Here is a 21,563-nt window from a genome sequence, read left to right on the forward strand (position 1 = left end):
TCTTCTGGAATAAAGATCTAGTAGTGGCATTGCTAGGTCAAAGAGTAGGCATGGTTTTACAATCCTTTGGGCATAGCTCCAAAGTGCTCTACAGAATTGTTAAATCATTTCATAACTCCTCCCACAGTGCATTAATGTCTCATTTTTCCTACATCCTTTCCAGCACTTATCATTTTTTCTTTCTATCCTATTAGCCAATCCATTAAGTATAAGCTAGTACCTCAGAATTGTTCCAACCTGCATTTCTTCTACCAATAGTGAGTTAGGACATTTTAAAAACTATTTTAATAGATATCACTGATAGCCTCATCTGAAAACTGTTCATACTTTTGATCACTTATCAATTGGAGAATAGTCCTTATTCTTTATAAATTTGCCTCAGTTCTCTGTGATTAAGAAATGAGGACTTTATCAGAGAAACTTACTTCAATATTTTTCCCACAGTTACCATTACTAACTATGTTTTCCTCCAGCCTATTCCCCCCACTCCCATTTATTCTATTCTCTCTCCTTTCTCCCTATCCTTCCTCAAGTGTTTTGCTTCTGACTACCTCCTTCCATCACCTACCCCCATCTCCTTTCTCCCATCCCCTTCCTCTCCTACTTTTCTCTATGTGAGATAGATTTCTATCCCCAATTGAGTGTGTATGTTATTCCCTCTCTGAGCCAATTCTGAAGCAAATAAGATTCACTCACTCCCCCTCACCACCCCCTTTCTTCTCTACTACAAAAGCTCTTTCTTGCCTCTTTTATATAAATAACTTGCCCCATTCTACTCCTTCTTTCCCTTTCTCCCAGTACATTCCTCTCTCGCCCATTAACTCCATCTTTTTAATATTCATATTCAATTCCCCATCTATACCAGTCTATATATGCTCCTTCTAACTGCCCTAATAAATGAGAAAGTCCAAATGAATTATCAGTATTAACTCTCCATGAAGGAAGATAAGCAGTTTAAAATCAATAAGTCCCTTGTAAGTTGTCTTTCCTATTTACCTTTTTATGCTTCCCTTTAGTCTTATATTTGGAATTCAAATTTTTCTCTTTAGCTCTAGTCATTTCATCAGGAAAGTTTGAAAATCCCCTATTCCCTTGAATGTCCAACTTTTGCCCTGAAGAGCATGTTTAGTTTTGTTGGGTAACTGATTTTTGGTTGTGTTCCAAACCCTTTTGCCTTCCAGAGTATCATATTCCAACCCCTACAATCCCTTAATGTAGTAGCTGATAAATCTTGTGTTAATCTGGTTGTGGCTCCACGATATTTGAATTATTTCTTTTTGACTGCTTGCAATATTTTCTCCTTGATTTTGGAAGCTCTTAAATTTGTCTATAATATTCCTGACAGTTTTCGTTTTGGCATCTCTTTCAGGAGATGGTCACTGAACTCTTTCAATCTCTATAATAACCTCTTGTTTCTAGAATATCAGGGCAGTTTTCCTTGATCATTTCTTGAAAAAATGATATCTAAGCTCTTTTTTTTTTGGTCATGACTTTCAGATAGTTTACTAATTTTTAAATTATTTCTCCTGTATCTACTTTCTAAGTCAGTTGTTTTTCCAGTGAGATAGTTCACATTTTCTTCTAGTTTTTCATTCTTTGTTTTATTGTTTCTTGATTTCTCACAAAGCCTTGAGCTTCCCTTTGCTCCATTCTATATTTTAAAGAATTATTTTCTTCAGTGAGTTTTTGTACATCCTATTTCCATTTGGCCAAATGTGTTTTTTAAGGCACTCTTCTCATTGCTTTTTGGTCTCTTTTTCTGTTTGGCCCACTCTGGTTTTTAAGAAGTTATTTTCTTCCATATTTTTAGAATGTCCTTCACTAAACTGCTGACCCGGTTTAATGATTTTCCTACATCACTTTCATTTCCCTTTCTAATTTTTCTTCTTTCTTCCTTACTTGATTTCTAAAATCTTTTTTGAGCTCCTTCATAGCCTAAGACTAATTCATATTTTTCTTAGAGGCTTTGAATGTAGAAGCTTTGATTTTGTTATCTTCTGAGTGTGCATTTTGATCTTCCATATGACCATAATAACTGTCCATGGTCAGATTTCTTGTTTGCTCATTTCCCCAGCCTATCACTTGATTTTAACTTTTTTGGTAAGGTGAGGCTATGCTTCCAGGGTGAATGATCTATTATTCCAAGTTTTTGAGTCTTTTTACAGCTGTTTTCAGGGATACTTCTAGGGACTTACAATTCTTCCAGGGTCTTATGAGAGATTATAGCTCTTTTCCCAGCCTGTACTCTGGCCTGTGGGTGACCACAAGCACTCCCACTCTGCCCTGGAACTGTGGTGAGGGTCCCTGCTCTGCTGTGGTGGCAAGCTTCATTATGCTTCTGCCCCTCCTCCTAGGCCTAGGGCCCCAGACTGCAAAACAGATCTGAGTATGGACAGAACAACAGGATCCAGCCTCAGTGACAGCAGAGAGACCTCTATAATCTCCTTCCGACTCCCTTACCATCCATGGGTTGAGAACTCCAAGAGTAGCTGCCTCTGCTGACTCAGTGGCTCCCAAGTTCTGTTTCTGGTCTGCTGGGGCTGGGCCTGTGCTTCTGAGGCCTGGGCTGGATTGTATTCCAATCTCAACCCAATGCAGCAGAGTTTTCTCATTGACCTTCTAGGCTGTCTTCGGTGTCTCTGGGCTGAGAGGTCTGAAAACCACCACTGCTTCGGGGCAGCTAGGTGGTGCAGTGGATAAAGCACTGGCCCTGGAGTCAGGAGTACCTGGGTTCAAATCCAGTCTCAAACACTTAATAATTACCTAGCTGTGTGGCCTTGGGCAAGCCACTTAACCCCATTTGCCTTGCAAAAAAACCCCTAAAACAAAACAAAAACAAAAAAAACCCACCACTGCTGCCACTGACCCAGTCACCCCAAAATCTGTTTCTAGATGACTGGGTCCAGTTTGCTGTGGGACTTGTCCGGTTACACTGTAGGTCCTTTCTAACCCAACAGATTCTTCCTACTTATCTTCCAAGTTGTCTTGGATTAGAAAATTATTTCACTCAGTCTTTATATGAATTCTACCAACTCTAGAATTTGTTTCAAGTCATTATTGAAAGCATTTTGGAGTGGTTTGGTGGAGAGCTAGGGCCAGTCCTTGCCCTCATTCTGCCATCTTGACTCCGACTCTGTCATTGACCTTTTTAAGGAAATAGTCTGCACCATAGGTCATCTGCCATCTTTATGCTTTCCTGCTAGATAAAGGCATTTCTCTGCTACTCTTGGTCTGCTGACGCAAGCAATGTTAAAACCTCAGCATTATTTTCTTTCAATGATGCAACTATTTCCTTAAGTCTGGAATCTGTCAAACTAACCAGAGTTATCCTCCTCTCAAACCAAAGAAAGTAATGCTAGACGGAGTGGGAAAGACCCTAATGAATTTGTATTCAATGCAGCCTCTTTCTTCTTCCTCCTCTTCCCTCCTTTTTTCCCTCTTTACCTTTCCTTTGCAGGCTCAATTACTATTCCATTCTTCTGAAGCATATCTGTCTCCTGATCCTGAGGGTCTGAATTTTGCAGTTTCTTACAAAATCAACCCTGCCAGACCCAGGATCTCTAATTATCAACCTAGCATTAAATACATCACACCACAATATAGCTCAGTGTCTCAGGTAATATGGAATGGCAGATGTATAGCAGCAATGCATTCAATAAACACAGTACAATGCCAAGCATCACTGGGAGGACTACAATTGCAAATTACCTGGAGAACATACTGCATAATAACAAACTTCAACATCCATACTACTGAAGAATAAAGTAGCTTTGGGGCAGCTGGGTGGCACAGTGGATAGAGCAACCAGCCCTAGAGGCAGGAGTAGCTGACTTCAAATCTGGCCTCAGATAGTCAATAATTACCTAGCTGTGTGGCCTTGGGCAAGTCACTTAACCCCATTGCCTTGCAAAAAAGCCTAAAGAACAAAAAGAATAAAGTAGCAAAATTGTATGTAAACCAGCAAATATAGCTACACTGCATGTCTAATACCAATACAAAGTAAATAAATATAACAAAATTATAATGAAACAGAAATGTTATTAAACATGTGAAAATCCACTGCTATATTAGCTTTCTCTTAAAGAATCCTAATAGTGGAGAGAGCACCAGTCCTGGAGTCCGGAGTACCTGAGTTCAAATCTGACCTCAGACGCTTAATAATTGTCGAGCTGTGTGACCTTGTTAAGCCACTTAACCCCATTACCTTAAATAAATTTTAAAAAATAATCCTAATGAGGGGCAACACATTCTTCTCTGGAGTCAGTTCATTCCAACTTTGGACAATTCCAGCTACTCAAACATTTTTAAACTCATATGCATTTGGAAATATGTAAATAGAAATGCATTTGAAATCCTAGCAGTCAATGGCCTACTATTATTTTTGGCCAGGTACCTAAAGATGGTAGGCATCCTTTGAATTTCTGTTAAGATGCCCCTGATCTTTCTTCTCTTGTTGGGTTTTCCTTGAGTGCACATCACTAATTTTATCAGATTGTGTGGTGTGTTTCAGCAACTTTAATATCAACAATCAGAACACAGGGAGACCAACAGGAACAGTTTATTTGCTGTTGTGGTTTTACTTTGGATCTGTGGCTGTGAGCAGCTGTTGAATATAATCTTTGTGTGAGGGGTTAACCATTTGAAACTGTTCTCCCCCAGAGCATAAGAAAGATCACTTGAGGCAGGCAAGCCCTGATTAAATGGAAAAAGAAAATAGAATGTAATTAGGAGTTTTCTCTGTTCCATTGGAGATGAAATTCAACTTTTCTCAAACAATGATCACATACTTGGATTTCTGCCTTTTTAATTAAATTTCTGATACATATAGATATTTCACCTAATGAACAGCTGGTGAGATTGGATCTGCATTCTGTTGAGTTTTGCTGAAAACTTATACTTGTCTATTTGATTGACAGCTGGTATTTATCCTTAAAACACAAAAAAAATGAAATCAAATAATGAAGTAGTTGTTCATCTTTTGAAGGTTTTCTTTGCTATTTTTCTCTGTTTTTGTATTTTTTAACCTTTCTTATACTCATTAAAACAATCCCTACAATTTTAGGGGCCCTTAAGTGCCTCTGTTCATGCCATTGCCATGCCTGAAATAGAGAGGTATATCCTGAATTCCTGTATTTTCTCTATTCCTATTTTTCAGAAAATTTCACATGCTTTATGTCATATGAGTTTATTCATTACAACAACTCTGAAATGGTTGGGGGGGTAACTGTTATCTCAATTTTACAGATGAGGAAACTGAAGCATAGAAGCTAAATTATATGACAATTGTTATGTCAAACTAGCTAGTGAAAAAGCCCCAAGAGCATCAGCTTTTCTAGTCTAATATTCTTTCCATGACACCATATGGCATCTCTTCCAACCTGCTATTTCCTTCTCTCTTCACTAATCCAGTTTCATCACTTTCTAGAAAACTGGACTCAAATTTCATTGCCTTCCCTAATAAGTCACACATCAGGCATCTAGCTCATGGCACATTGGTTAGAGCTGGCCCTAGAATCAGGAGCACAAGTTCAAATCAGACACAAAGTGGTATGGAATAAAGGCTGTCTAGGAAGATTTTACTGGGATTTTTCCACTGAGGAGTTTTTAGTAGTTCAGTCATTTTCATCCATTTTTGACCCCATTGGGGTTTTCTTGGCACAAATACTAGAGTAGTTTTCTGTTTCCTTCTCCAGCTCACTTTACAGATGAGGAAACTGAGGCAAATAGGATTCAGTAATTTGTCCAGAGTCTCATAGCTAGTCTAGATATGAACTCACAAAGATAAGTCTTCCTGATTTCAGACCCAGTGCTCTATGCTCTATGGCACCCATTAGTAACATTATTGTATAGTTAGCATGTTATATTACTTCATTGTGGCTGTTATGCCAGTCTTTTGTCCAACTAGACTTAAACTTGAATTCCAGGGAGATTCCACATAGCATGAGGGTCATTAGCCTTAATTCAGAGCTGATAGATCATTTCCAAAACCATCAAAATGGCTTATTAATAGCTTTAATAACAATGAAATTCAATAAGTAACTACAATATGATAGACACCATGCTAGGTGCTGGGTAAGTATAAATGAAAATGAGAAAAGCTATTACTGTCAGACAATTTGAGTCTCAACCAAGTTAGATAGATAGATAGATAGATAGATAGATAGATAGATAGATAGATAGATAGATAGATGGACAGACAGACAGACAGATAGTTCCTAATCCATTAATTTCAATTGTTGTTCTGTCATTTTGGTTGTTTTCAACTCTTCATGACCTATTGAGTTTTCTTGGCAAAGCTACTGGAATGGCTTACTATTTCTTGATTCAGCTAATTTCAGAGATGAGGAAACTAAGGGAAATGGGATTAAATGACTTGCCTAGGTTCACTTAGACACTTTTGAGTTTGGGTTTGAATTTCAGTTGCTTGACCCTCCATCCACTCCGCATTAATTTCAAGGTTTCTGTGTCTTAGGGATTCAACCTAGATTTGGTATAACAAGATGAATGCAATAGAAGCAGTGGAGTGCCCTCAAATTGGGAGTTGATAATATATGAGTCGCAAATTGTGGTGTGTATTATGTTCTGCTGCAAAAATTGCTGTGCCAGAATTCAGAGCTGGCCATTAGCTTCCAAGTTAACATTATAGTCGCATTTAACTTCTTTCTAGACTTCATCTACCTCATCTCCTTTCTTCTTATTCTAGAATAGAGCTAGTGCTATCTGTCCCATGATAGGGTTTCTGATAGATTCTGATCATAACTAAACTATACTGCATCAAACCTCTCCAAAAGGGTTCAATTCCCTGATAAGAAACTGGGTCAACACAGTGAATAGAACCAAAGTTGGGAAGGTTTATTAACCTAGCTATGTGACCCTGGGCAAGCCATCTAACCCTTTTTGCTCCTAGTTCCTCAGCTATAAAATGAGTGGGAGAAGAAATTGGCAAGCCACTCCAGTGTCTTTCCCAAGAACCTCAAATGGGGTCACAAAGAGTGAGATGTGACTGAACCACAAAAATTCCTTAAGGTTATATCTTTTGGTTCTCCAGAGCTCTCAGTCACAAAGTACCCTGTGCTCATAGTAGGTGCTCAATAAATGTTTACTACTGTCTCTGGGAGGAAGAGATAGAATTTGGAAGTCAAAACTTTAAATAAAACCATTTTTAAATGGGCAAAAGATTTTCTTAACAATGGAAAAAAGAATAAATCTTCCTTTTTACAATAAAAAGAAAATTAATGTTTATTGACCATAGAAATGCTAACCCTGAGATTATTATGTCAGCACTAGTGTTAAAGCCAAAAACTAAACAATCAGGAAAACTGCAACCAATAAACTCTGAAATAAGATTAGATCTGACAAGGAGGAACTCAACATCTTTCCAAATATGAATAAATAAGCATTGTAAGAACAGTTTACTAGTTTAGGAATTCTAGTGAGAGGATTTGATTGAAAGTCTATCATTAATCCAAGAAAATCCCCAAGTACTCATGATGAAGCATGCTATCTAATTGCAGAGAAAAAACTAATATTATCTGAATATATACTGTCCATGCTGATTATTTCTCTTTTTTTCTCTCTCTTCCCTTGTTCTCTTTCTCTCTCTCATTCTTTCTTTTTTCTTTCTCTTTTCTCTTTCTCTTTTCTTCTCTCTCTTTCTTTTTTTATCCTCCCTCTGCCCCCTCTCTTTGTCTTTTTCTTATCATCCCTCTGTCCCCTCTCTTTGTCTTTTTCTCATCCTCCCTCTGCCCCCTCTCTTTCTTTATCTTTTTCTGATCCTCCCTCTGTCCCTCTCTCTCTTTGTCTTTTTTCTCATTCTCCCTCTGTCCCCTCTCTTTCTTTGTCTTTTTCTCATCCTCCCTCTGTCCGTCTCTTTCTTTGTCTTTTTTATCCTCCCTCTGTCTTTGTCTTTTTTCCATCCTCCCTCTGTCCCTTCCTCTTTGTCTTTTTCTCATCCTCCCTGTCCCCTCTCTTTCTTTGCCTTTTTCTCATCCTCCCTCTGTCCCCTCCCTTTCTTTGCCTTTTTCTCATCCTCCCTCTGTCCCTCTCTCTTTCTTTGTCTTTTTCTCATCCTCCCTCTGTCTCTCTCTTTGCCTTTTTCTCATCCTCCCTCTGTCCCTCTCTCTTTCTTTGTCTTTTTTTCATCTTCCCTCTGTCCCTCTCACTCTCATTTCTTTTTTTTGATTGAGTCTTCTTGTACAAAATGACCGACATGGAAATATATGTATGATTGTACATGTATTAATTAAATTGTCTCAGGGAGAGAAGAGGGCATGGATAGAATTTCTAGCTCAAAACTTTAAAAAAAATTAAAAATTAAATATGTAACTGGGTAAACATATTTTTTTAAAAAACCAATTGACCATTAGAATGCTATCCTGATTAGGGAACTAGATCTTTTTCTTTGAATGACAAATAAAACTGAGAGTATCAGGATGAAGGAAGGAGACTGCCAAGTGGGATACTTCTGGTCAAAAAAGAATAATCCCAGGATGTTAATTTTAAAAGTATTGAATGTTTCAAAGTCTGTTTCCTGAGCTGTTTAAAAGAGGGCTCACATTCTTTGCATCTAAATATTTATGTAATATTAGAGACATACTCTTTTCTTCCCCACAGATTTATCTTTGGGGTTTCAAAATCAAAATACAAACTAATACAAAAATATTGCTGAAGAAGAAAAATAAATCCAGATTAATTCTCCAAAGATGAGAAGATGCTAATTAGCATGAATTGGGAAAGGGGGAAATACTCCACCTAATATCACATAAAATTCCCTGGTTCTGGGCCCCAGTTTTCCATATCTGTAAAATTATAAGAACAGTTAACTAGTTTAGGAATTCTAGTGAGAGGATTTGATTGAACATCTCTTGAAAGAGGGAAAGAAGGAAAGAGGGCGGATGAGCAGGTCAGAGCTTTTTAATCTTTATGTGTGTCTTGGACACACCCTTGCTGTCTGAAACTTAATACTACTGTGTCTATATTCATAATGCTAATTTTCAGTTGGGAGTTAGTAAAAAGAAAATACACTTTTTTCCATCCAAGTTTATGTATCCCCTTGGGTTCTGTCCATGGAGTGGACTCTCCGGGCAAAAGAATCTCTGGATTAGATAATCTCAAAGGTCTTTTCCATCTCTATGTTTCTGTGATCCTTAACAAATATAAAAGAATGTTATCATGCTTCCAAAAGATGGAGGCCATGCCAGCATTATGACAACATCTGGGTGAATGAATTTTTGGAAGTTTTCATGTAGGGTTTGCCCATATGGTTCTGGTCTGTTGTGAAGGAGACTACCTCATGGTGGACAAAAGGCATGGAATTGGACTCCTATCTGCACTGTTGGAGGCAGTAAAAACATTCACAGAATCACAAGTCAATGTAGTGTCAATGAGATCTCTCCTCTGTGCTGCTTTGTCTCTATTTTTCACAGCTAACAATCTCATCAAAGTCCCCTAACCTCAGGGACTTGACTGGAACAGTTTACTCACTCTTCATTGTCACCCGCAGTCTATCCCCATCCCTGGGAGATAGGTGCTATTAATATTCTCTTTTTACAGATGAGGAAACCGAGGCAGACAGCATTTAAGTGACTTGCCCAAGGTAGTAAATGTCTGAAGTCCAGATATGAGCTTGGATCTTTCTAACGTCAAGCCTTGCACTCTATTCATTGTACTGCCAACTCTAAATATAGCATTCTTTATGCTGTACCCCACCGCTGACCTTTTTTCTTTGAACCCTATTACCCTACAGTTAACTAGAGGTTGTTATTATCTTCCTGCTTTCAGGTCCAACATACTATCCACCTAGATGACCTTTTAGATCTCATCTAACAAAATCCTATGATAGTGTGAAGCACAGATGTGGATCTGTCCAAGCTAAGGCAAATGCTTACCTAAGAAAACCCCTAATGTTTCCAGGAGCTTAGTCCAAGTTTCTGGTGGGGAGGAGATAGGGTTGATGGTCTAATACAGCTACTTAAGATGCTGCAGATCTTTGCTTACATAAATCTCTTAGAAAAGGAAATGGCAAACTACTCCATTAGCTTTCCCAAGAAAACCCCAAATGAGGTCACAAAAAGTCAGATACAACTGAAAAAAAAGCTGAACAAAAATCTTTTAGGGCAATTAATAGGAGATCCTAATGGTTCAAATTTATATGGCCCTCTAAGTGCAGTCATAGTATCTCATTTACAGCAACCCTAACCGCTGTATGCCTCAGTTTCTTCATTTGTAAAATGAGGATGCTAACAATAGCACCTACCTCCCAGAATGGTTGTAAGGATAAAATCAGATATCTGTAAAGAACTTTGGAAACCTTAAAGCAATGTAGAAATGCTTATCAACATCATCTCCATCACCATCATCACCTCCATTATCAACAAACTCTATTTCATATTTGAGAAGACTGTCAAAGAGACAAGTCAGAGGATTTGTCCAAGGCCACCCAGCTAAACGACAGAGCTGAGAGTCAAGCCTTTTTTCACTATCTTCCAATTACCACAAAAAAAATGTTTTATTGATGTTTTGTATCTTTAGGTAGAAACAATTTTCCATCTACTCCCAGTCACTCCTTCCTTGAGACAAAGAACTCAGTTGAGCTAAAACATCTGATAGCAAACCTTTGTCTAACATATTCTGCAGTGATCACATGAGTTCAAGATGTTTAATACTATTTTATTTTTCCCCAATTACATGTGAAAATAATTTTTAACATGTGTTGTTTTTTGTAAAGCTTTGAGTGCCAAATTCTATTCTCCTCTTCCTCTTCCCTTACACCTCCCTGAGACAGAAAGCAATCTCATAAAGACCATACGTGTGCAGTCATGTAAAACATAATGATCGCAGTTTTGAATTAAAAGTGTCATTAATTCTCGGGAGTGTGTCAACTCCCATTTATAAATCTCTGTAATATTTCCAAAGTGTCTTCCTTACACTGGCTCTGGAAGATGGGATAGGGAGAATCAGTTCCATTTGACCAGTATCCAGAGAGTATAAATGCCCACCCAGGGCTATAAAGGTAGGAGGTTTAATATGAGCCCAGGTCATTCTTATCCTCCCTCCCTTGTACTTTAACACTACTACCTTTCAAAGAAACAAAAAACAAACAAAAAACTCCACATGGTCTGTCTATGTATTAATTGTTCTAAATCCCCAGAAAGTATTTTAGTATCTTGTTTGTGCCCTTGAAAACCTTTCAAAGAAGGGATTTGGTGCTGCCCAAGTAAGAAAACTTCTTAATCCCATTGTGGCTTGCTAGCCTCAAGTGATCGGTTGAACAAGTTCAAAAAATTCTGGGTAAAATTCCAAGGGCTCCAAATTGGAGCCAGTTTTACAGCTGTGTATGTGTGTTTTGTTTTTTAAATAGAAACAGTCAGCCCTCCAGGCAGACACAGTTTAGAGTGATTCAAATAAAAAAGTTTTATAGCCGATTGCATCAAGAAAAGATTTATTGGCCTCAACTCACCCTACTCCTAGTGAATGGAGGCTGGCAAATTGCAATTCATAAAGAACCCTACCTTCAAACCCATGTTCCTAAAACAAGCAGCAATTAGCCATGCTGTTACTCTATTAAGATTAATGGTTACAAGATTTTTTTACATGAACAATATTCCTTGGTGAGTTTCCCTTCATGTTCTCAAATTCTCAGGTTCTTTTTTTTTTTTAAATAGAAACTTGAGTGCTGATCTTTTGATCACAAAACATTTTATAAGGACCTACTATGTACAAAGTGTTGCATTCTCAGAAGATTGGCTATATCTGTGCCAATGCACAGATAAACTGAGGACTTCCTCTCTAAGTGTTGGGCATAGACAAACAAAGGAAGATCATTTGGATAGGAGTCCTTTTAGAATTAGTCCCAGCCTGGAGAAGAAGTCTAGTTTGAAGTAAGTGAAAATCATGATTTTGTTGTTGTTATTGGGTTATAATTTTCTTGATAGGATTCCCTCCAACTCAAAGATTCCAACGCATCCTTGCCTCCCCATCTGTGAGGCTCTTGTCTGTGGCTTCTCATAAATCAGCCTCCACTCAATGTTCTGGGGCTCTGCTTGGAATTCCCCAGCAAGGCAAGAATACCAGTGAACTTCATGAGCCTTCTATCATTTATCGCTCCCTCTTATCTCTCCGTGAACTGCCACTGATCTCCTTTCTCATGCATTTTTTTTTAGGTTTTTGCAAGGCAAGTGGGGTTAAGTGGCCTGCCCAAGGCCACACAGCTAGGTCATTATTAAGTGTCTGAGACCAGATTTGAACCCAGGTACTCCTGACTCCAGGGCCGGTGCTCTATCCACTGTGCCACCTAGCGGCCCCTCTCATGTATTTCTTCATGATAACCAAGACCCTGCTCTTCATGAATCCTTTCCTATTCACATTGATCTTGTGGCCTCAGTAGTCCTTTGGGACCTCTTCAGTAAGTCCTCTTCAGAGTCCATACTATTCCATGACTTGCAATCATCCACCATCACCAGAAGAGTATTGGTGTTAAATAAATGAGTCTCTGCTGCAAGGAGAAGCTTAGAATCCCTGAAATTCAAATCTGGGCTTAGAACCTGGATAAAACGCATAACTGCTTTCTACCTCAGTTTCTTCACATGTAAAATGGGGATAATAATAACCCTATTTCTCAGGAGTTTTGCAAAGATTAAATAATTACATTGCAATAGTAACCTAAAGTAATGAAATTTGACAGATTTGTCAAGGTGACACAGATACTAAGTAAGGGAAAGGAAATTTATTAAGCCAGGCATTGTGTTAAAAACTCTAAAATAATACTTAATCTTCACAATAATCATGGTGAACAGGTGCTATTATGATCCCTAATTTACATTTGGAGAAACTGAGGTATAAAAAAAGAAGTGACTTGCCTGGAGTCACAGAGGTAACACATATCTAAGTGGGGATTTGAACTCAGATCTTCTGACTTCTGCACCACAGTACTGGAGTAGAAAGATTGAACCAGTCCTCTTCCTGTTGCAAGCTCTTTATTTAGATTTTACCTGCTGTGAATTTCTAACTTCATCATATCATAGATTGGGAAATTCTAAAGCCCTTAGAGTTCACTTGATTCAACCCTCTCATTATTCAGATGAGTAAACTGAGCCACAGAGATAAAATGAGGTCCCTGATGTCATACAGTTAGGAAGAGTCTAAGGTGGAATTCAAAACCAGGCCCTCCCAACTTTTCCATCAAGCTGCTAGGCATCAGGCTCCTTGCTACTGATTCAAGATTTTACCCATTCTCATTGGCATGTAGATTAGCATATATACTAAAAACATTTTTCAGTATAAAATCCTTTCAAAATATGACTGTGAAAACAAAGAATGGGATAGTGTAAGACCTGGATCCTATAGAATTTTGTTTCATTTTGTGACAATTTGTTCTATTAGTATTCTTTATTGAAGTGGCAATTGGACATTCATTTAAATTTTTTTACAATTAAAACACTTATTTTTAGAACATATTAATAGTCATTGTGTGGGACTGGAGTCAGGAGGGCCTGAGTTCAAATCGGATCTCATAGACACTTGTTACTTACTAGCTTTATGACCTTGGGCAAGTCATTTAACTCTTATTGCCTTGCAAATAACAATAGTGATGATGATGATGATGATGATGATGATGATGATGATGATGATGATGATGATGATGATGATAAACAATGTGGTCATTAGACACACTTTATGGGGATTAAACAACCTGGCTAATAAATCATTGATCTCAGCCCTACTAGGTCTATTCTAGTGACTAAAAAACCAAGCCACTTTTGTCATTATCACCAGGAAACAGGTGGCTCATTTAAAGGTTGCTGGCAAATTAACCTGCTTCCCTAAGTATGTTCCACATTTGTTTAGGACTAGCAGGAACTGATTTAAGCAGTCTAGAAAGAGAAGCAGGACTGGTACAAACAGGTTGAAATGAGTCAGAACAAGATTTGGAGTTGCTTTGAACTGATTGAAATTGGTCAATAGCTTTTATTTATTTATTTTTTATTTATTTTCATACATTTGTACATGATATTTCCAAGTTACAAAGTTTCCCTCCACCCACCCTTTCCACCTCCCCTCCCCTCAGTTGGGAATGATCAGGTTAGCATTTTACATACATATTTCGTTAAACATAATTGCAAATTAGTAGCTTTAGCTATGAAGAATTAGGATTAAGGGAAAGAGATACATAAGAGATCATTTTTATAAATTGTTCATTAGATTCGGTAGGGGGTTTTTCCTGTGTACTTTGTTTTGCTTTGTTTTTTCTTCCTCTGGTTGGGGATAATATAGTCCATCATGTGTAAAATACAGCTGTCCTAGCTCTCTGGCCTTCCAAGAGGGGTCGCTTCCATCAAGGTTGTTCATCTCATATTGTTAATGCATAAATTGTTCTCTTGGCTCCACTCCCTTCACTCAGCATCAGATCCCGTAAGTCATTCCATGCTTCTCTAGAGCCCGGCCATTTATGGTTTCTTATAGAACAATACTATTCCATAGTATTCATGTACCATAACTTGTTTAGCCATTCCCCAATGGATGGGCATTCCCTCAATCTCCAATTCTTTGCCACTGCAAAAAAGGACTGCTATGAATATTTTGGGACATGTAGGACTTTTTCCATTTTTTTTTACAATTTCTTCTGGATACAGTCCTAGAATTGGAATTGCTGGGTCAAAGGGTATGAACAGTTTTATTGCTTCAATCCTCCCACAACCTCTCCAACATTGATCATTTTCCCTTTTTCTCATCTGGGTTCATCTGATAGGTATGAGATGATACCGCATTGTTGTTTTAATTTGCATTTGATCAATAGTGATTTGTAGCAATTTTTCATATGCTCACATATAGCTTTAATTTCATCATTTGAAAACTGTCTGTTCATATCCTTTGACCATTTATCAATTGGGGAATGACTTGTGAACTTATAAATTTGATGTAATTCTCTATATATTTTAGAAATGAGACCTTTATGAGAACTCCTGGTTGTGAAGATTATTTCTCAGCTTTCTGCTTTTCTTCTAATTTTGGCAATTGATTTTTATTAGTACAAAATTTTTTTAAACTTAATATAGTCAAAATCATTCATTTTGCAGTTTATTATGTGCTCTAATTCTTGTTTGGTCACATATTTATCCCTTTTCTGTAGATCAGATAGATAGAAATTTTTATTATTAATTTATCTTTAGTATCACTCTTCATGTCAAAATCCTGTACCCATTTTGACCTTATTTTGTCAATAGCTTTTAGAACTGATTCCAAACCTTGTTGGAACTGGTTATGAACAAGTCACAACTAGCCAAACCAGTCTGAGTTTGTTGGAACTAAACAAAATTGTCATAAACTGGTTTGAACCAGTTAGAAATGGCATATTTTAGGGCAGATTTCCCCTGAAATGCTTTTGTTATTCGTTATAACCTTTTCATGGTTGTGTTTCCAATATTTCACTAGCCCTCAGCAGGTTATTTCTTCATAGACATGGTTGACAACCCAGAGAACTAGAACCATGTAAATGATGATGCATAACGTGGGTTTCTTAGAGACATGAATTCCTAAGAGCACAGATTTATCCATCATTCATCATTTGTGCTAGTGTTCAAAAATAGACTTTTACAGTTAATACCTTTTTTTTAGGGGTTCTTTTTTTGCAAGGTAAATGGGGTTAAGCGGCTTGCCCAAGGTCTCACAGCTAGGTAATTATTAAGTGTCTGATGCTGGATTTGAATTCAGGTCCTCCTGACTCCAGGGTTGGTGCTCTATCCACTGCGCCACCTAGCCGCCCAGTTAGTTCTTTCACATCACAACTTTCCCTGATTTTGATATATTGCACACAGGTTAGCATAAGAAATAAATTGGGAAGTTTTGGAGGAATTTTGTAGAAGCTGCAGACACCATGCAAAGGCCAACAGATGACATGCATAAAATGTTATATAATATCAACATATTTTATCTTTTAATAATAATTCAAACTTCTTCTCTGGTATATTGGGAGGGCTAAAATATTTTATGCAAAATTTCCAGTTAGTCATAGTCATCCCCTGGGATGAGTAAGGAATAAATTGTAATTAAAAAATAGTGCCATCTCTAACTACTGTTAAAATAATTTAGAACAAGTTTTAAAGAAATATAAGTATGTATCCTAGTGTGAGCGCAGGACTTTTACATCATGAGCATTTAATAAATGTTGATTGATTGTTTGCTTCCTTCCTCACTAAACTTTTGGCTATTAATAACCACTATTTACTAATATGTATTATGAGTTTTGAGACCACACAATGAACCTCACCTTTGCACTTGTCTTGGGAAATATTTCTAGGAAAAACATAGAGCTTTCCCTCTTATCCTCAAAAGCTAGGAAATAACTTGAAGATGATGCTCACATATCATGAGGAGGGGAGGGGGTTAGATAAAATTTAATCCTGAGGTTTAAGCAAGTGCTTTGTAAATTGATTGTTTTGTTTTTTAAAACCATTCTTATATTTCCTTACTTTCTTTTTTCTTTTTTGCAAGGCAATGGAGTTAAGTGTCTTGCCCAAGGTCACACAGCTAGGTCATTATTAAGTGTCTGAAGGCAAATTTGAACTCAGGTCCTCCTGACCCCAGGTCCGGTGCTCTTATTCACTGTGCCACCTAGCTGCCCCCATTTCCTTACTTTCTATCTGATTGCTATTTTAGCTCATACAGTTGAACTTTTTCTTCTCAGAGGAGCCAGTCCTTGGTCCTTTCATTTTTCTTAACTGAGGCCTCTCCCCTATTCAAAAGGAGAAAGACACATGCCTTTGGGGATTCCCCCCGACTGTCCAAATTATAAAACACAGTAATCAGTCAGAAGTTGAGTTGGTTTTTCTTCCTCTCCTTAATCAGCTTATTCTGGTCTTTGAAGCTAAGAGCTATGTGGATGGAAAGAGCTTCATTTGAATCAAACATTAAGGATCAACTACAAATTTCTATCACTTGGCTGTCTCCTTGCATTCTTGCTTCTGATTTTTTTCTTAAAAACACTTGTTCTTTATACTCTTTCAGTTTTTAAAATTTGTTTTATGTCTTTTTCCTCTCATGGTTTTTTTTTCACTTTTTGATCTGATTCTTCTTTCACAATGTACTTAATACGGAAATATGTTTGGCATAGTTATGTATTATTAGCCTATTTTAGATTACTCTCTATCTAAGGGAGGGTGGAGGGAGGTGAGGGAGAAAAATATAGCACTCAAAACTGTACCCCCAAAATGATTGTTGAAAATTATCTTTGCATGTGGTTGAAAAAAAATGAATAAATTTATTTTTAAGTGATGCTTTTTTCCCTTATGAACATATTCTTTTTTTCTAACTTAATATATTTTCTTTTTCCCCAGTTATGTTAACACAATTTTTAAGCATTTTTTTTAAGTTTTGAGTTCTAAATTCTATCCCCCTTCCCTCCCTCCCATCCCCAAGACAATAACAATCAAATAATAGGCTATACATTTGCAATCATGTAGAACATTTCCGTATTAATTTGAACATATTCTTTTAAAAAGAGCACATTCCTGCAGGCCTCAGATAGGCCATGATTTCCTCACATATGTTGTGAGGAGGGGAGGGGGCAGATCAACTTTAATCCTGGGGTTTAAGAAGGTTCTTGTGAATTTTGAGATGCCCCTGGTCAGGACAAGGTAGGTGAACCATGGCTGTTTTTTTTCTTTTCCTTATGGTTTTATTTTAGGTTTTTCGGAATTAGAGTTTATGGTGCTGAACTCACATTAGGAACATGCTCCTGTTTTTCCTCCTCATCATAACTTGTGCCCGAGCACAGTCTGTGGACCAGGATGCTGGTAAGAATTCATTTGATTGGTTTTTCCTCTTTGATATTATTGTGAAAATTGATTGAACCGGGGGTGGGGGTTCTGATTTGGGGGGGTTGTCAATTTCATTTTACTCATTGTTTTTTATGTGAGCAACCGACCGCATATCTGGAGGAGACCCGCCATGAAGCCATTCCCTTGGATGAGTCCGATGGGGCCTTCCTGAAAGTTCTCTATCAACATTAGCTCATTTTTCTGGCCTATCATGATCGAAAACATTTTATCTCTTTGCCTGGAGTTTATTTTTGACAGAATGCCTAGCAGCTGTCCTGTTTTAAACTGGGGGTGTGGGGGGGGGAGGACAAGGGGAATGTTGGAAGGGATTGATTTTTCTCCTGCAAGCTTCCCTTCCCATCAGTCTCTCCTGAACCCATCAGTTGTACCTATGGTCTAAAGCAGAATCCAGGTCATATCCTCTCTTGGGGGAGGGTGGCCATTCAGTCACAAAAACCGTTATTATTCATTTTCCTGTACAAATGTCTTCCTTCTGGTGCCAGTTGTCAAATAAACCTCAAATCAATTGAAATGAAATTTAGAGGGTGTGATAAAGTAACCTTCTTGGCAAGAAATTAAACGTTTGAGGCAATATGCTGTTATCCAAATACTACAGAGAGAGAGAAAGAGAGAGAGAGAGAGAGAGAGAGAGAGAGAGAGAGAGAGAGAGAGAGAGAGAGATGATACACAAGCCACTGATGCTGGGTTTATAGTCATTGGAAGGGAGGGACAGAAGGACTGAAATGTTTTTCTTTTTTCAAGAGAATCCTTAAAATAGGCATTTCCTAAGATCATCATCTTGAGAGCTGGGAGCGCCTTAGAGACTGTCTCACATAAATTCTATCCTTCCCAAGAAGTATTTGAAAAAGTTGTTTGTGTGTGTTTTTAGACTCTGGCTGAAAAGTAAATTCAGGCTGGTGGTAGTTGTTGCTGAGTTGTATCTGACTCTTTGTGGTCACCTTTGGGGTTTTGTTGGCAAAGATACTGGAGTGGTTTGCCATTTCCTTCTGCAGCTCATTTTACAGATGAAGAAACTAAAGCAAATAGGGTGAAATGACTTGCCTTAGGGTCACTCAGTCATTAAATGACTGAGGCTGGATTTGAACTCGGATCTTCTGATTCCAGGTCTGGTGCCCTATCCACTGTGCCACCAGACTGGGGAGAAAGAAATGAGGGGGAAATACATATAGAACCTCAACCTAATGTTCGTCTATTCTAGAAATGTTAAATACATAGCCCCCAACATTCTCAATGTGGCCTCTACCACAATTAAATGTAATTTAATGCAAACTAAATAAGAATACCATAAAATATAGATAATGTTAATATGTTGTTTTCTAAGGTAATAAGCAACCCACAGGGATCTTAATCCATAATGCCACATATAGTGGCTCCCATTTCTATTTGAGGTTGACACCCCTGCTCTATTCCATCAAAGACTAACTTGTTAGTAAATGACAAAGGCAGATTTTGAATTCTGTCTCTGCTTACTCCAGGTTGAGAGTAATTTCTACAGATCCTCAAACTTCCCTCTAAACATAGCCCTAAAATGATGCCAGTGGATTCCTAAGCCCTCTAAACTAAATTTCATTTGATTTGAGATTTATTTGATAGCCAAAAGACCTATAGAGCTCACCTGAAATTAAGTAACTTTTTAAGGTTTACAAACATTTTACAAATTTCTTATTTGATCCTCACAACCATGAGAACAAGGTGCTTTTATTCCCACTTTACAGATAAATAAACTGGGGCTAGGGGTAGTAAGGAACTTGCTCAGGCTCACATAACTAGTAAATGAGTGAGGGTGGATTTGAACTCAGGTCTCCCTGGCTGAGTTCAGCATTCTAAAGAAGGAGTAAGCTCAATGCTGCAAATTTTTATTATCATTGTGACCTTAAGGCATATTGGTTCTTTTTTTTCTGGTGATGCCTATATATCAAAGGTAAAAAGATGCAATGGAAGAAAAAGTGGCGGTAGTTGCGTCAGATCACAATATGGCTGAGCTTCAGATTCCTCATCTGTAGGTTAAGGAGACCCGGGTTGAATGACCTCTATTTGAGCTCTATTTATTTTTTAAGAATAAATGAATGGTTGTTAACATTTACTCACATAAACATTACTGACATGTAAACATTTATCTTAACATTATGTAGTCAAACTATATTTGTTATGTAAAAAAAGCAAATTTTTTTGGAGAGGTACCATCTGCTGAGAATTTTCAAGTCTTTTCCACTTCACTAGTTAGAGAAGTTGGAATTGCTAAGCAACAGACTTATTCCATTAAACCTCCAAATATTATTATTTATTCTTCAATATCTATTTAAATTTTGCTTTATATTTTCCAATTGCATTAAAATAATTTCTGATATTATTTTTTTTTAAATTTGAGTTGGGCAGCTAGGTGGCACAGTGGGTAGAGCACCAGTCCTGAAGTCAGGAGTACTTTAGTTCAAATCTGGCCTCAGACACTTCATAATTACCTAGCTGTGTGACCTTGGGCAAGCTACTTAACCCCATTTGCCTTGCAAAATCCTAAAAAAAATAAGTAACAATAATAATAATAATAAATAAACAAAATTTGAGTTTCAGATTCTCTCTGTTTTCTCATCTTTTTCTTCATTTTTTTTCTATAGATCCAGAGTTTGCTGATGTTGTGTTCCTGGTGGATAGCTCTGATCACCTGGGGAGTAAGTCCTTCAGTTTAGTGAAAACTTTCATAAGCAAGATCATCAACAGTCTGCCCATTGAAGCCAAAAAGTTCCGTGTAGCCCTCGCCCAATATGGTGATGATCTCCACCAGGAGTTCCTGCTGAGACCCTTTATGGCCAAGAATGCCATGTTGAACTATCTCAAGAAGAACTTCACCTATGTTGGGGGCTCTTTGAAAATAGGCAATGCTCTCCAGAAAGTGCACCAGACCTACTTCTCTGGGCCATTGAATGGAAGAGACAAGAAGCAGTTCCCCCAGATTCTGGTAGTCTTGGCTTCAGCCCATTCTGAGGATGATGTAGAAGAACCGGCAAAGGCTCTGCAGAGAGATGGGGTGAAAATCATCTCACTGGGGATGCAGAATGCTTCTGAAGAAAACCTCCAAGCCATGGCCACATCTCAATTTCATTACAACTTTAGAACAGTGAGAGATGTGGCTACATTTTCCACAAATATGACCAATATCATTAAGGAGGTGGTAAAGTACAAAGTAGGAGCAGACTCTTATGTGGAAGGTAAGATGGCTCTTCTTCCCCATCTTTCCTTATCCCTCTCTGTCCCTCCCCCACTCCCTTCCCTTTATTCCTTCACCCCTCCCTCTCCCTCCCTTTCTCCTTCCTTCCCCTTCTTCTCTATCTCTATCACTATATTGTAGCTAGTATTTATAGAGTTTTAACAATATTTACAAAGAACTCTACATGTTATCTAAGATCCTCATAACAATTCTGTGAAGCAGATAATATTGTTGCCTTTATATTATAGATGAAGAAACTTAAACAAGGTGGGCTAAGTAACTTGTCCAAAAATGCATAGTTAATATCTGAGGTGGAATTTGAACTCATGTCTTCCTGTCTCTGTGTCAACTCCTTCTATCCACCATACTTCCTAGCCACCTCCTTAAGTTCCTTAAGGGCAGTGATAGAATCATAATCAATGTTCATGAAAGCTCAAGAGAGAGACAATTGAAATATTGTGCAGAATTCTTTCTGATTTCCTAAAAACAAGGTGATGGGTTGGTTTTTCAGAATACTGAAATGCATG

General features: G+C 37.8%; 1 protein-coding gene across 2 annotated transcripts in view; it reads left to right on the forward strand.

Moving 5' to 3' along the window:
• Positions 1–21,563, forward strand: part of LOC141494514 (collagen alpha-6(VI) chain-like) — a 138,216-nt gene that overhangs the window by 13,609 nt on the left and 103,044 nt on the right. For both annotated transcript variants that reach the window (XM_074195789.1, XM_074195788.1), the window contains exons 2-3: positions 17,681–17,789; positions 20,447–21,037. In XM_074195789.1, the coding sequence (XP_074051890.1) occupies positions 17,726–17,789; positions 20,447–21,037 (655 nt within the window). In that variant the 5' untranslated portion in view covers positions 17,681–17,725. The remainder of the gene's footprint in view (positions 1–17,680; positions 17,790–20,446; positions 21,038–21,563) is intronic.

This window comes from Macrotis lagotis, chromosome 7 (genome assembly GCF_037893015.1).
Source record: "Macrotis lagotis isolate mMagLag1 chromosome 7, bilby.v1.9.chrom.fasta, whole genome shotgun sequence".
Lineage (NCBI taxonomy): Eukaryota > Metazoa > Chordata > Mammalia > Peramelemorphia > Peramelidae > Macrotis > Macrotis lagotis.